The 14,418-nt window shown below is 34.2% G+C and overlaps 3 protein-coding genes across 4 annotated transcripts; 2 read left to right on the top strand and 1 right to left on the bottom strand.

Annotated features, from left to right (window-relative positions):
• LOC123694323 (ATP synthase subunit d, mitochondrial) lies at window positions 1-1,390 on the top strand. The gene is made up of 3 exons (XM_045639730.1): window positions 1-191; window positions 481-699; window positions 1,127-1,390. The coding sequence occupies exons 1-3, from the start codon at window positions 73-75 to the stop codon at window positions 1,308-1,310; spliced, it is 522 nt and encodes a 173-aa protein (XP_045495686.1). The 5' UTR covers window positions 1-72; the 3' UTR covers window positions 1,311-1,390.
• A 2,322-nt stretch (window positions 1,391-3,712) lies between these two features.
• On the bottom strand, window positions 3,713-12,877 carry LOC123694345 (ATP-dependent RNA helicase dbp2-like). Of its 2 annotated transcripts, XM_045639755.1 has the most exons (11): window positions 12,711-12,877; window positions 11,939-12,635; window positions 11,745-11,807; window positions 10,087-10,234; window positions 9,670-9,788; window positions 8,865-9,101; window positions 8,411-8,567; window positions 6,191-6,330; window positions 5,381-5,480; window positions 4,579-4,662; window positions 3,713-4,187 (listed from the first exon to the last, which is right to left on the bottom strand). In XM_045639755.1, coding segments are annotated over exons 1-11 (1,998 nt in total). In that variant the 5' UTR covers window positions 12,713-12,877; the 3' UTR covers window positions 3,713-3,936. The 2 variants fall into 2 exon arrangements, with proteins under 2 accessions (XP_045495711.1, XP_045495712.1); XM_045639756.1 differs by lacking the exon at window positions 11,745-11,807.
• A 464-nt stretch (window positions 12,878-13,341) lies between these two features.
• Window positions 13,342-14,417, top strand: LOC123694587 (tektin-2-like). The gene is made up of 3 exons (XM_045640054.1): window positions 13,342-13,550; window positions 13,931-14,200; window positions 14,405-14,417. The coding sequence occupies exons 1-3, from the start codon at window positions 13,342-13,344 to the stop codon at window positions 14,415-14,417; spliced, it is 492 nt and encodes a 163-aa protein (XP_045496010.1).
• The last annotated feature ends 1 nt before the right edge of the window (window position 14,418 follows it).

Here is a 14,418-nt window from a genome sequence, read left to right as displayed (position 1 = left end):
CGATGGTTACAAGAAATTGTCAATTTATCAGTGACGGTGTCTGGAAAGGTCCTTTAGTAAATTTTTGAAAAAATGGCAAAAAGGATTGCACAAAGCTCAATTAACTGGGCTGCCCTCGCTGAGAGGGTCCCGCCCAACCAAAAAGCCAATTTGGCTGCTTTCAAACTGAAGTCCGACACCTATCTCCGAAGGTTAGTTTTGACATGAATGTTACATAATTTTTAATTTCTCGTAAATTATTTTATTTATTACATGTTATGCCGAATATTCTCAAACTATCATATAAAGGGAAGCCGGTAAAATTATTGTAATGAAATATTCATAGCGTTTTATAATTTAACTTCATGCTCTTTAGTACAAACATTTAAATAAAGGTATGGTTGTCCAATAAGCACGATATAGAAAATAATATTTAATTCTTTACTAAAAAATATACAATTCTAACTAACTGTACTAAAACTTAAAACTACGTTGTCGTAGGGTGTTGGCTAACCCTCCCGAAGCGCCCAAGATCAATTGGTCGCAGTACAAGGCCGCCATCGCCATCCCCGGCATGGTCGACAACTTCCAGAAGCAATACGAGGCTCTGAAGATCCCCTACCCAGCTGATACACAGACATCACAGATTGAGGCTCAATGGGCTGAGATTCAAAAGGAAATTCAAGCTTTTATTAAGGAATCTAATGCTAACATTTCCAAGTGAGTATATTATTAAATGAATAAAGTTGAAATTAAAAGCTGTAGCGATTAAACTTACATGCTTGGTTTCTTCTCCTGTCTAAGAAATCCAATAACGCTGGTTGCAGAGCTTGACCGACCGTCAGTGCGTACGTCAGTCGTGCTTGTCATATGTATGCAAATTCATAAAACCGTTCATAGCTATACCGACCATACGCACGCGTATTGTCATGCGCATTCGTGTCATCTTCATACATTTTGTTGATGTGTGTCGTCAGGACCGACGGTACGCACTGACGGTCGGTCAAACTCTGCAACCAGCCTAAAACTGAAATTTGTTATGTAAATAGTGATTTTTATAAAATTGTTATTAAGTTTTCTTCAACAATTTTTAAACATTTACATGGAATAAGAAAACAATCCTACAAGTACAAACTTAATTTTACAGATACGAGAATGAAATCGCTGAAACCAAGGCTCTGCTGCCGTTCGACCAGATGACCATGGAAGACTTCCGTGATGCCTACCCAGAGCTGGCCATAGATCCCATCAACAAGCCAACCTTCTGGCCTCACGATGAGGAGAACCAGCTGGACTATGTCGACCCCGACCAGAAGGCACCAGCTCATTAATTATTTAAATAAATACAATATCTTTGAAAGTGTAAGCAAGTCGTTATTATTGATGTAGTAATAAAGTGATGTCAACTAAATTGTGTTTCATTCTTTGTACCCTTTGTGAAAAATGTTAAAAGACAATTTCTTTCCTCTAATGGTGCATTTAGATCAAACAAGCAAACTCATTCTTACCCCACTAAGTTATTGTGTAATTTCGTTGTTTTTAGTGCTTTTGAAAAGATTCTATACAATGTTCTCATATTGTTTACTCTATACGATCACGAAATCCTCCTTTGAATTGCTCCTGATCTATGTTTGTTTGATGTAAATGCACTCTAATATTAGACACAAGCATTCTAATATACATATATCGTAAAAAGTATGCCTATAGCATTGTGGAGAGTATTCTAGTGAGGCAGTAAGTAAATAAAGACAATAAATAAAACACCAATTATTTTATCCATTTATTAGTTGAATTGCACATTATCAATACTGAGTTTCAAACAGGAATGTAGCTATTGTTACTGCATAAACCAAAAAGTATTATTTGCAAGATTCAAATATTTTATTACGTTATGTGACATTAGCTTAAAGTGCACAAAATCAATCAATGCCCAAGTTTTAGAAGCATACCCGCAGTATTATAAAATTGAACATTTCCTACGGCAATCTATTCTAACTTATATTAAAGAATCATTTGACATAGAGAATACATGTGTATATTTCCGATTAATTCGGAAATTATTCCATAAGCTTTACTGCTGTTAACTTTGTCCTCATCATTTTATGTTGCAAATTCATTTTATTAGAGAGCACCATAAAAAATTGTAAATTTTTGAAACGTGAATCGTCTACATGTATTTTCTATGTTATTCTTATGATTTAGTAAGAAAATGCTATGGTGTAGTTAAATAATAAAAAATTCTATCCCCTATTTCTACAATTATATTATATTGAAGATATGGTCGGTTTGGCCACAAACATACTAAGTATGTATGCATTAATATTTTTTCTATGTGATGTGTTTCGTTTTTGAAGGGTTTTAGGAAAACCAATTTTTAAATCACGACCATGTCATAATATATGAATTAGAAGGTTACTAAATACCACTTTTTATTACATACTAGCTTCCGCCCGCGACTCCGTCCGCGCGGATGTCGGTCTTTGCGTGGATGGTTTATTTCTCCATTTTGAGTAACTCGGACAATGACATCTTATAAATATCTATTGGACCCAAATACGGCTAGGTCTATAATAATACGCAACGTGTGTTCGCGGTACCTACTACAGAACAACGTCTATGGATAACTGAAAAATTGAGATTTATTTTTTTTCTACGTATTTTTCCAGGATAAAAAGTATCCTATTTTACGCCCAGGATAATAAGGTATAATTATACCAAGTTTCATCGAAATCGAACCGGTAGTTTTCACGTGATGTCTTCACATACAGACAGACAGACAAAAATTTTTTTAATCACATATTTGGGTTTGGTATCGATCCAGTAACACCCCCTGCTAGTTATTTTTTCAATATGTTCAATGTACAGAATTGACCCTTCTACAGATTTATTATATGTATAGATTTTGTAATACAAGCTTTACAGTCGATGTTGCTTGTTTAAGTGCAGAATATATATTTAATTAAAGAAATATAACGTAATTCTTATACATATTTATAATCTATTTAATCCTAAATGTTATATATATATATTTAAACTATTTTAGTTTTAAAGTTATGAAAGTAATATAGAAAATTAAGGACAGCAAATAAAAAACATTGAAAAGTAAAGGTCTATTAGTTTGAGATTTGGTCTAGGTTAAATAAATTTAATAAAATCAAATTAAAATAAAATATTTTAATTAAATAGAATTTTTACAAAAAATTCTTCCCAATCATACCCCAATATCTGCAGATATCAACATACAAACTGTATCACATAGCACTTACGTAATGTAAACAGACTTGAAGCATTTGAACAAACATGTATTCTAACATAAAGATTTTTAGTATTTTTATGAAACACTAGCTTTCCACCCGCGGCATCGCCCGCGCAGTCAAAGAAAAACCCGCATAGTTTCCGTTCCCGTGGGATTTACGGGATAAAACCTATTCTATGTCCTTTCTCGGGTATCAAAATATCTCTATAGTCTATACCAAATTTCAATTTTTTTTTGCAAATTGGTTCAGTAGTTAAGGCGTGATTGAGTAACAGACAGACAGAGTTACTTTCGCATTTATCTTTAATATATATTATAAATCTCGTGTCACAATGTTTGTCCTCAATGGACTCCTAAACCACTAAACAGATTATAATAAAATTCGCACACCATGTGCAGTTCGATCCAACTTGAGAGATAGGATAGTTTAAACATGTAGGTACCACGGGCGAAGCCGGGGCGGACCACTAGTAATAATAGTATGGATTTGTCAAAAATTTCTCAACGACAAACGTCGCATTCAGAAGTCTTCCTATTGAAAATTGTTTAGTATTTTTGTTATACTAGATTAATTATTTCTCCAAAATGAATGAAGCAGTTTCTAGATTAAAAAAAAAATTGAACTTAAAGTGTACCACTAACAAAAATCTTCCCTGTTCAATACAAAATACCCAAGTCTGTTTACAATACACATTCACAAATTAATTTTGTTCAGCCGGCTGCGAGTACATATTATAATAGCTGTTCTGCTGATAACCCTGGCTCTGGTCGTAGCCAGCGTTGCCTTGACCATAACTACTGAAGCTGCCACGACCACGACCACGTCCACGGCCACGGAACGACTCCCTGCCCTGGTCCCTGTTGAAGGTCTGCCGGGGGAAGCCTCCCTCGGGCCGGTTGAACGATGACCCTTGGAAGCCGTTGGACGAGTCGTTGTTGTCCCATCTTGATCCTGAAAGAGCATAGACAATTTAGTATTTTATTTAAATAACAAGAGAAATGGATAAAAATGTACATGTTTGTTACTCTTTCTCGTATACACTGATCGCGTTACACATATGTTTGATATAGACAAAGATTTTATTCTAGATAAGTACATTTATTATTAGTTTGTTAGCTATCAGTTTTAATTTCCGTAAGAGTGCATAAATAAAGTTAGGTTAGTATATATTATTATTTATTTAGCCTGAAATAATTACGTAAATAATATGCTGAATCATATTCAGTTGTGTTTATATTTTCACAATTTCACCAAACTTTTCTCAAAAAAATTGTTGGGCATATTTATGAAATATTTTTGTGTGTTTAACTGTTTATCATCTCCTAACTGTTCAAAATCTCACCTCTATCGGGCCGGCCCCTACCGCCTCCCCTGCCGCGTCCCCCACCACGTGGCTCGTCATCTCTGTCGCGGTATCTGCCGCGGTCTGCAATTATACAATATATTAGAATCTGTATTGTATATATCTTACACTATTTATCGGAAAGCCTTAAAATGTTTCCTGCAATTGGTATGATAATAATAAAAGTTATTATGTGAATGAATGGTTTTCTATAAAATAATGTTCTCGTGTCAGTATATGTATATTGTATATCATGAAATAGTATAAATAAAAAATAAAATAATTGCAATTGTTAAACTGACTCATTTCAAATGACTTCATCAATATTGTGATAACTTTTTTGCAAAATAATGTGCACTTAATAGGTTGTAAACTATTTTTATACCCTCATTTATTTTTATATAACATACTTTATTACAGAAATCCAAATAATATCAATCATGATACAGTGCTGTATATGTAATTGGATTGTTTGTCTATACATTGTTAATTTTTAATCTTATTAATAGAATTAGAAGAAAATGAAAATAATAAAATACAAATAAATACAATTGAAAGGTCCATTGCAGTGCTATGTAACAACTTTCACAAAAAATCTTATGTTTCTGACTTCTGTTTGTTTAGCAGATACAACTTACGTTTACCGTTATTCAAAAAAAGGGTAGTGTGCAACAATCAACACTTTCGTACGAACAAAAGTGGGTAGGTGTGTACAAAAGTCAAAAACTATATCAAACATATATAATAATACCTACCCTTTAAAAATAGTGTTTTAGACAAATAAATATACTAAAATACTCACTGAACTTTCCCTTGAAGCCCATACCGCACTGCGCCAACTCCATCAGTTTGGGATTCACCACTTGGTTAGCCTCTTGCAGCACCGACATCAAATCCTTCGCCTGTTTATTTTAAAGATGTGAACGAATAAAATAGATAACAAATAAAAAATATTGATAATTTTGTCTAAGACAATAAAATGTTTTCCAAAGACTTTTGACTCCAATTTGAATTTAAATATGAGTTTAGATTTACAATACGACAGCGAACACAGCTGCGGATGAAAACTACTTTATTACAAATTATTTTAATCAACAGCTCTTGTCACGAGCGATGTTAATAAAAAAAAAAAGTGCGTGTGTGCCGAGCAGACGCATCAAAAGTGAAACTTTTTTGGCAAGATGCAAAGTTACCAAAATCATCGCCTTACTCCATGACGTGACGTTATTGCCACGCCGCGCCCTTGAAATTTAGTAAAATCTCAACGAGAAATTTCAATTCAAAATTTATTTAAAACTAAGATATAGGTAGAGAGCATATAAATGTATTGCAGACTTAGGCTGCGTTTCCACCAAAGATGTGCGAGGAAGCGTAGCGAGGGCTGTGTTTGTAAAGAACCAATAGTATCGCTTCAAACGCTAAATGAAGCGATATGATTGGTTCTTTACAAGCACATCCCTCGCTACGCATCCTCGCACATTTCTGGTGGAAAAGTACCCTGGTGGAAATGTACCACATATTATAGTTATCATATTATGTAAGTTGTCTGTTGTGTTGTAACCATGTTTGATTGCAAATAAATGATTTGATTTGATTTGACCCTAATACCCACCTTAGCGGAATTATTGGGCGTGAACAGCGTGTAGGCGGTGCCGGTGTTGTGCGAGCGGCCCGTGCGCCCGATGCGGTGCACGTAGTCCTCCGAGTTGTTCGGATAGTCGTAGTTGATCACGAACTTCACGTCCTCCACGTCTGCGGTGCGACACGGGAGTGGGTACGACGATCCGAACGGATCCAAATCGTGTTGCGTTTGGCGGGGCGGGCTTTTTTTTTAATTCGGTATTCGTTTTTTTTTTTGCGCGGTTTTTTTTTCACGTAGGATGTGCTAACAATGTTAAGTAAAAAGGTGTAGACAGTAGTATAACTCTGGAAGTGACACGTCGAAATGCAGCTAATAAGCCACATTTTATATCCGTTGCCTTTTTTTATAGTTTAATCATGCCATCATAGTTTAACATCAAATCGAGTGTGCGTTTGTAAAGATCAAATGTTGCGTTTGTAACCTATCTACATCTTTTTAATTATAATATCACTGATAGCAAATGTAGCAATGTTGATTAAACGAATTGAATCAAATTTGCCACATAATTTCGAGAATTGTCGAGTTCACAAAACACGCCCCGCCAAAAAACCAAACATGATAGTTACCTTAACGTCTCGTCGTGTCGTAGACTGAAAACTGTATTGCCCATCAGTGGTCCGGAGTGTTGTCGGCCAAGAGCAACTAACGGTGTGCTGACTTTAAACTCTATTGTCAGGTTGCGTAGGGTTCAAATCTCTCATGACGATTAACCAAGCATATTGCTCTTTTAACCTTGCTTATAACGTTTTTTGCAAACCCTATTTGCTAGATCTAACTCCATTAAGAGGCAGCATGCTCAAGACAGTGTGCGCTGACCGAATTTAATACTGACAATATAAAAAATGATCGATTATTCGCTAAGTAAAGCCAGCAACACACCGTTAATTTAGCCATTTTCTCTGCACGCATGCGCCTCTGCAATGAAAATTGAGAATATTGCTGAGTCAGTCATGGAAATTTTGAGGCGCAATGAACTTTATGCATACAGCGGTAATGTGAATAATGTATAACAATTATAAAGTCCATAAAACGCCGGTATTTTGTTTTAAATTGATCCATTGCTTGTTCGTTTGTATTGTTCCAATATCCACTTTGGCATTTACCAATCGCACATTATTATCAACCGTTTCTCTAATCGTATGATGGAAAAAAGCAGTGTTAAATTTTGTCGTGAATATTGGAACACAAAGTAAGGACGGTTAAAGTTAAAGAACCAATGAAAAATCTTCATCTCATTTTTTTCTGTGGACTTTTACTTTAATATTTGAAACTTAGCTTAATTTTATAGTTTTTTTTAACCTTGTTCTATCTGCTACTAGTTACAAAAACATTATTATTTCGAAGAGACTATTATTGCCTTTTTTTGGTACCATATCGAAAATATCATAGGTGTAGTTACATAATATTTCTTTTTAGGGACACTATTACACATACTTTCATCCTAAAAACAATTTCTAAATCTTCATATAGCTACATATTATTTAATTTCTTCCAATCAATATAAAAAAGAAGTCTATCCACAGAAAAACAGTTTCATTTCCTTCATTGGCATCGTTTGGCATCTCTCAAGGTTCCACATTAGGGCCTTTGCTATTTCTAATTTACAGCAATGGTAAACAACTTCCCCACTACGCTCCTGACATCTCTTAGACCTTTATAACACCCCGGCGTTACAGTGCGAGGTGATTTAGCGAAATTAGTTCACATAATATGGGTAAAAAACCTCGCAGCTGTTAGTATAAGAATCTTTTGTTTGATGCCTTTAAACCTCGAAATACTGCAAACCTTGTGCAAACGATTTCGTCCTAACATCTAGCCCTTTGTGAAACTGCCCTATCTAAGGTTTACAGGTATTCCAAGTATGAAACATGTTCGAGTGTATAAGTATTATTGGCGGGATCAATGTCACCACCGTTAAGTTATCATTAATTCTGGTGGCACAAACATAAGATAATGACTTCTGGGCAAGAACAGTAGACAATTTTCGTTTATTATACAAATACGAGTGACACAATTGTGCCTTCATAAACATAACTTTTTTTTTTCAAATATAGGGCTTCATCATTTTTAAATATCTGTTCAAAGTCAACGACTGATCACAGGAAAAGAAAATAGGGCTTCCATAAAATGCTGAAATATAAAAACTGTTAATTTTTATATCATTGTTTTTCGCATTTTGGCCAAACTTACCAAGCCCCCTGGCCGCTACGTCAGTGGCGACTAGTATCCCGCCCTGGTTTTGTCTGAACTGGCTCAGTACATAGTCACGATCCTGTTGGTTCTTGTCGCCGTGTATAGCGAGAGCACGCCAGCCGGCGCGGTTTATTGTTTTTGTTATTTCATCCACCTATTTTGTATAAAAATGCAGAATGAGCCTAATTTTTTGCTCTAAATTTTTTTAAATAGTACTTATCTATTCAGTAAATATTTATACAAATATGTTGTGTTTAACATCGAGTCGCTCTATATCGCGTAAAAACGCAGAGGAACAACTCCTATTATTTCTTTAATACATTATCATGATTCATTGTACATATTCAAATATCGATAATACGCGAATTTCATCAAAATTCGATTACATATTTGAAAATAAAGACAAAACACATTATATGCATTTAGTTATAAAACCTAAGCAACAACTTACCTTCCTCTTAGTCTCCGCAAATATGATAGTTTTAGTTTCTTCCTCCGAAGATATCTCATTGAGAAGCGTCAACAGTTTATCATTCTTCTCCCATTCCTCGCAAACATCGACTATTTGCAGGATATTATGGTTGGCAGATAGCGACAGTGAACCAATGTTTATTTGTATGTAATCATGTAGAAACTCTTCAGCTAGATTCTGAACTTCCTTTGGCCATGTTGCTGACCACATGAGAACCTAAAATGACAAATTAATTAAGCATTTCATACAATACAAGATCATTTATTTAACACACACATACAGAAGAAAAGAGAAACACATGTAAGATATATCATATTAAATAGGCGGCCTTATCGCTTGATAGCGATCACTGCCAGGCCACCTTTGCATAGGAATCGTTTTGTGTAGTAGTAGTTGTTCAATCATAAGTGTGTGTTACAATAAAAGGCAACTGTGAATATATTTTTTTATTTATTTACTAGCGGTCCGCCCCGGCTTCGCCCGTGGTACATATTTCGCAATAAAAGGTAGCCTATGTTCATTCTCAGGGTCTAAAGATTGTCTGTACCAAATTTCATCAAAATCGGTCCAGTAGTTTATGAGCCTATTCATTACAATCAAACAAACAAACAAAGTTTTCCTCTTTATAATATTAGGGTAGATCACAGAAGGGATGCTGTAACACAGCCTAAAAGCAACCAGGATTCTCTTTCTGGCTTGGTAAAACATTTAACAGTATGTATAAAAGAAATAGGGCAACTAATTTTTTTTTTTTATTGTTACACATATTATAGAAAATATTTACCTGTCTATCAGGTCGGATTTGTTCAATAATCTTGCGGATCTGTGGCTCAAAGCCCATGTCCAACATTCTGTCTGCCTCGTCCAATACTAGGTAAGTGCAGCGACGAAGATTCGTCGTATCTAGAACATTCAACATTTTTATTTCGGAAATCAGTGAACATGTCAATTTTACAGGAAAATCTGTATTAAATGTTATTATAAAAAAAATGTAAAAGCAAACTTAATTTATTTCCTAGACTATTCATACCATCCGATTTAGTTTTATAAAAAAAACGGAAAGCAAACTAAAATATTTTCCCAGACTATATGTGTTTTTTTTATTGATCAATTTTTCAACTCCTACAAGATACAAAAAATAATATATATAGATTGTAGTAAAGTTTGTTTGAGTAAAAAAACATGAAAGCTTAAGACTTACTCTTTTCCAAGAAATCAATCAGTCTTCCAGGAGTAGCGATAACAATTTCCACCCCTCGTTCCAGGGACCTGCCCTGTGGCCCCTTTGGAGCCCCACCAAATATACAGGTGTTGCGTACTTGCACATTCTGACCAAAGTCTGTCGCTACCTGTTTATTTAATATAAAAACAGCATGTTATATAGTGTAATAGGCATGACGAAAGATTTTGAAATCCTCTTCCATAATGTGTGTATACGTTTACTATACAAGAAAAACCCTATATTTCGGTAATATACTTAAATTTAACGAAGATAAAAGCCATTTTTCAAAAAATATTTATCAACTGTGCCAAAACAGCTCGGAGGTGTCATGGCGTAAGCGTGACGTCACTCTTTAGTAAATACGTAATTATTTGTATGCATTGCGAAGAAAATTAAAAAATATTTATTTAATATGTGTTATAGAAACGAATTTATAAGTTGTGTGCAGTATTGCAGTGTGAATCCACATTAAAATAATGCTCAAAAATGTGTTAGTAATTATTTCAAGCGAGAAAATAATAAGAAATGATTGTATAAAGTTGGTGCGGAGAACCCCGAAACCACGTATTCGTGAATTCGCAATTATATTTCTGTTCTGAGTCGATAAAGCATACGTGAAACAATAGAAAATAAATAAAAATGCGTATTCTCAACATATTCATAACAACAAAATACATCTGACGTGAGTTGTTTACTTAAGCGTGACGTCACGCGTGTTTTAGTCAAGATGGCCAACTGCAGAATTTCAATGTTTTATTTTATTGATAATCTCATTAATCTTAGTGTTTTTAAGATTTTTAAGTCACTATATTGAATTTATTTATTATACATTTTCACTTAAAAACACTAATAGGATCATTTATGGATACTGTCGTCATGCCTATTATATGAATAGTGAAGGTATGAATGATTTTTAAAATAATACTAATGATATTTATGAACCTAGTCTCCTATTGGATTTACTGCATTTTAAAGTGTAATACAATCAATGAGTATATTTTATAAGCAACAATCAAAGCTTCTAATAATCTAGGTAATATAAAAATATAGATAAACAAATTAAGCTTAATATAAATGTTGATAATTGCTGGTTTAATAAAATTAAGATTATAGTAAGCATATTAGCAAAGAACATACTAAATGAATCAAATACAAGTTAATATCTAGAATAGTGCTTATAGTTTACATTGCCAATTCTATTCTGGGTAAGAGTAATTAAAAACATATTTAAAAATTTATTTCTAAGCCAATTCATTCAGCTAATTCATAGTAAAATAATAAGGCTTTAAATATTGATGAGGTAATAAATTAAAACAACAATACAATAAGAACTAACTACATTTTAACTTACTGAACTACATGACTGAATGTAATGAAAAACTGTTGTATCATAATAAAATTAAACTAAATGCCACTACTTGGTGCAAAAGAAAGGATATGTTCAGAAACCTGAAGCTGATATTTTATGCAACTATTGAGAATACAAATTGTCAAAAATAGAATGATATATGGCCAATGTAAAAACTTGTTGGTAAAGCAACTTAGAATTTAAAATCAAATACTAATGTTATATTGGTTTTCGAACATAACCCCAATGTGAAAAACTAATTTCTACCAAAAATATTTAAATTAATTACAACATCCATGGGGCCAGGAATTCTGTCCCTTTCCGCTGCGTTTCCATTCATTGATACTAGAGCCTTGGCGGCACAAATAGAAAAATAAATCATTGACTTTATTTAAGACATTAAATTAAAAATTTGTTGAGCATTATCATAATATGAATGATTATTAAACAATTATTATCAAATAAGAAATACATTATTTTTACCTGTTGGATTTGCTGAGCTAATTCTCTTGTTGGAGCCAAGACAAGGACGATTGGGCCATCATCCCGAAGTAACCGCGGTTGATTTATTATATGTACAATAGCAGGCAAGATATAAGCTAGCGTCTTCCCTGATCCTGTTTGAGCAATCCCCACCATATCTCTTCCAGATAGAGCAATCGGCCAACCTTGTGCTTGAATTGGTGTCGGATTCGGAAACCCTTGCTTCAAAATTTCCTTCATAGCATAATCAGGGAAGCCACCTTCTTCAAAATACATACTAGGAGGCGGTACGTCTCTCCCTTTAACTGTTATCTGATGCAGGCTTCTGTAATTTTCAACTTCGGCCATAGAGCGCATTTGAACGTTAGGGTGGGGAGTGTAGAAGTTTTTCTGGAATGGTATAAGCGTGATGGTGTCCCAGCGTATTTTACGAAGCGCCCCACCGGGTTGCTCGTTTTTGAAGTTGCCACGGAAGTCGTCGCGATCTCTACCATCACGGCCGCCTCGACCTCTGAAACCTCTCCCGCTACCTCTGCCCCCATCTCTACCACCGCGGCCTTCGCTGCTTCCTCCGAACCTACTTCCCCTTTCTAGTGATCTATCAGCCGAACGACCACCTCTCGATCCGCCTCGACCTCTTCCGCCACCCCTTGGACCTCCACGTCCACCGCCACGGCCTCCACGTCTATCGTCATACCTTTGTGAATATAAAAATAAAATAAAATCAGTATTACGAAGCCAAATACGCCACACGTAAAAACGTCGTACTTACATTTCCTTTATTAATTATTTGGAACTTGACCAATTAAATATTTCTTATTGCTTATTTTACGATAAATATTTATCAAGTTTGTCTTTTTCACATATAAAATTAAAATCGGCAAAGCTTCAATTTACAAATGCAAGCAATTGGCAGCCGCCATATTTTGTGTTGTCTACGTCAACTTATATCTCTGGTTTTCTTATCTTATTTCCTGTAGTCTATGGTTGAGGAATTTATGAAAATATTTTTTTTATCATGTTCAATAACACAACATATTATTTCAAAAATATGGGTCGCTGATTAGATATTTACTTTAAAAATGGTTGTATTTGTAAAGTGGAAACAAATGTATATAAAATAAATCAAGATAACGGAATGGCGCGCCGCGCGAAATTTAAATTGTTTGAATTTTGTTTGAATAGAGGAAACTTTTATCGATACATGTAAATAATTAGCTATAAGATTAATAAAAGACTATTATGAAATTTCCATTGATTGATCTCAAAACTTATACCTAAATTTAAATATCGCACGAAGATAACACGTGTAAGAATTATCATATCAACTGCTGACTATTGATCAAACTTAATATATTGAATCCTTTCAAAATAAGTCATTCTTTTCTTATTTCGTCATAAGCATGGACGCTTCTGTCCCTGTGTTTGAAAAATCTCACCCCCGCCTTAGTGTCTTGGACTGGACTAGAAATATACAGCACTTGCAAAATGAAGCAAGACTACGACGCTTTGAGGGTTATGAACTTAGACAAAGGGGAAATCAGTTGCGTAACGAAACTTCAGTTACTACGAGATGGGATACTAACGTTAATAATGAGCTACTGCGAGACAGGTAAATAAAAAACTAAACTCAGTTGTATTGAACAATTCGACCGTTAATCTTCATGATATCCAATGTTTTTTTTTTATAAGAATGAAGCTGAAAGTTAATATGGGAGTTTTGATTTTTAACATAAAAACCTAACTACAAACTATTTACGAAAGGTATATATTAGCTACGAATATACCTGGACAAAAATTAAAATATATTGTCTTTTTTAAATACGAGTAGATTTTAGGTAGGTAGGTACCTACTACGTGAGCCAGTTGCGGGGCTGCATTGCAGAATAATTCAGAATTCAGATTAATATTTTTTATATTTCCATAATATGTACTGAAAAGTAATTCAAACATAGACAATTTTAATTTATTTGCGTTTTAATATTTCAAAAGAATATTCGAAGTGGAATCATGGCGGGAAAAACAGCGTTTTACGCGGGAACAAGTGAGGGATGAGAGCAGAGCGCTTAAAGAAGAGAAGAATGCAACAGAATTACATTTGGAGTCACTTCAAGTGCCGTTGATGGTTGTGTCTCAGTGTTTGTCGAATAGGGATCAACGAATGCCGCCAGAATTAACCAGGGATCAACTTGGGGAGGAATTAAATAAGGTTTTCAAGATCCTTTTCAATAATTTATTTTTCTACTTGCAAGGTTTATTTATGTGCGTCTTATATTATTATTATTAATTTTCAACTGACTTCAGATAAGAAGACGGTTTTTAATTCAAGTGATTTTTAGGTTTTTAACCTTAGAACTTTTGATTGGATGAATCGATTTTCATGATTCATTTTTATTTGAAAGCTATGACGATTAAAAATAATTATTAAAAATAAATATAATATAAATAAAAGTTTGGAAATTTCAGGAACTTCACATAAT

Source organism: Colias croceus, chromosome 9 (assembly GCF_905220415.1).
Source record: "Colias croceus chromosome 9, ilColCroc2.1".
In the NCBI taxonomy this organism is placed as follows: Eukaryota; Metazoa; Arthropoda; class Insecta; order Lepidoptera; family Pieridae; genus Colias; species Colias croceus.
The sequence above is the reverse complement of the archived record's forward strand: the minus strand, read 5'-3'. Positions and strand labels throughout refer to the sequence as shown.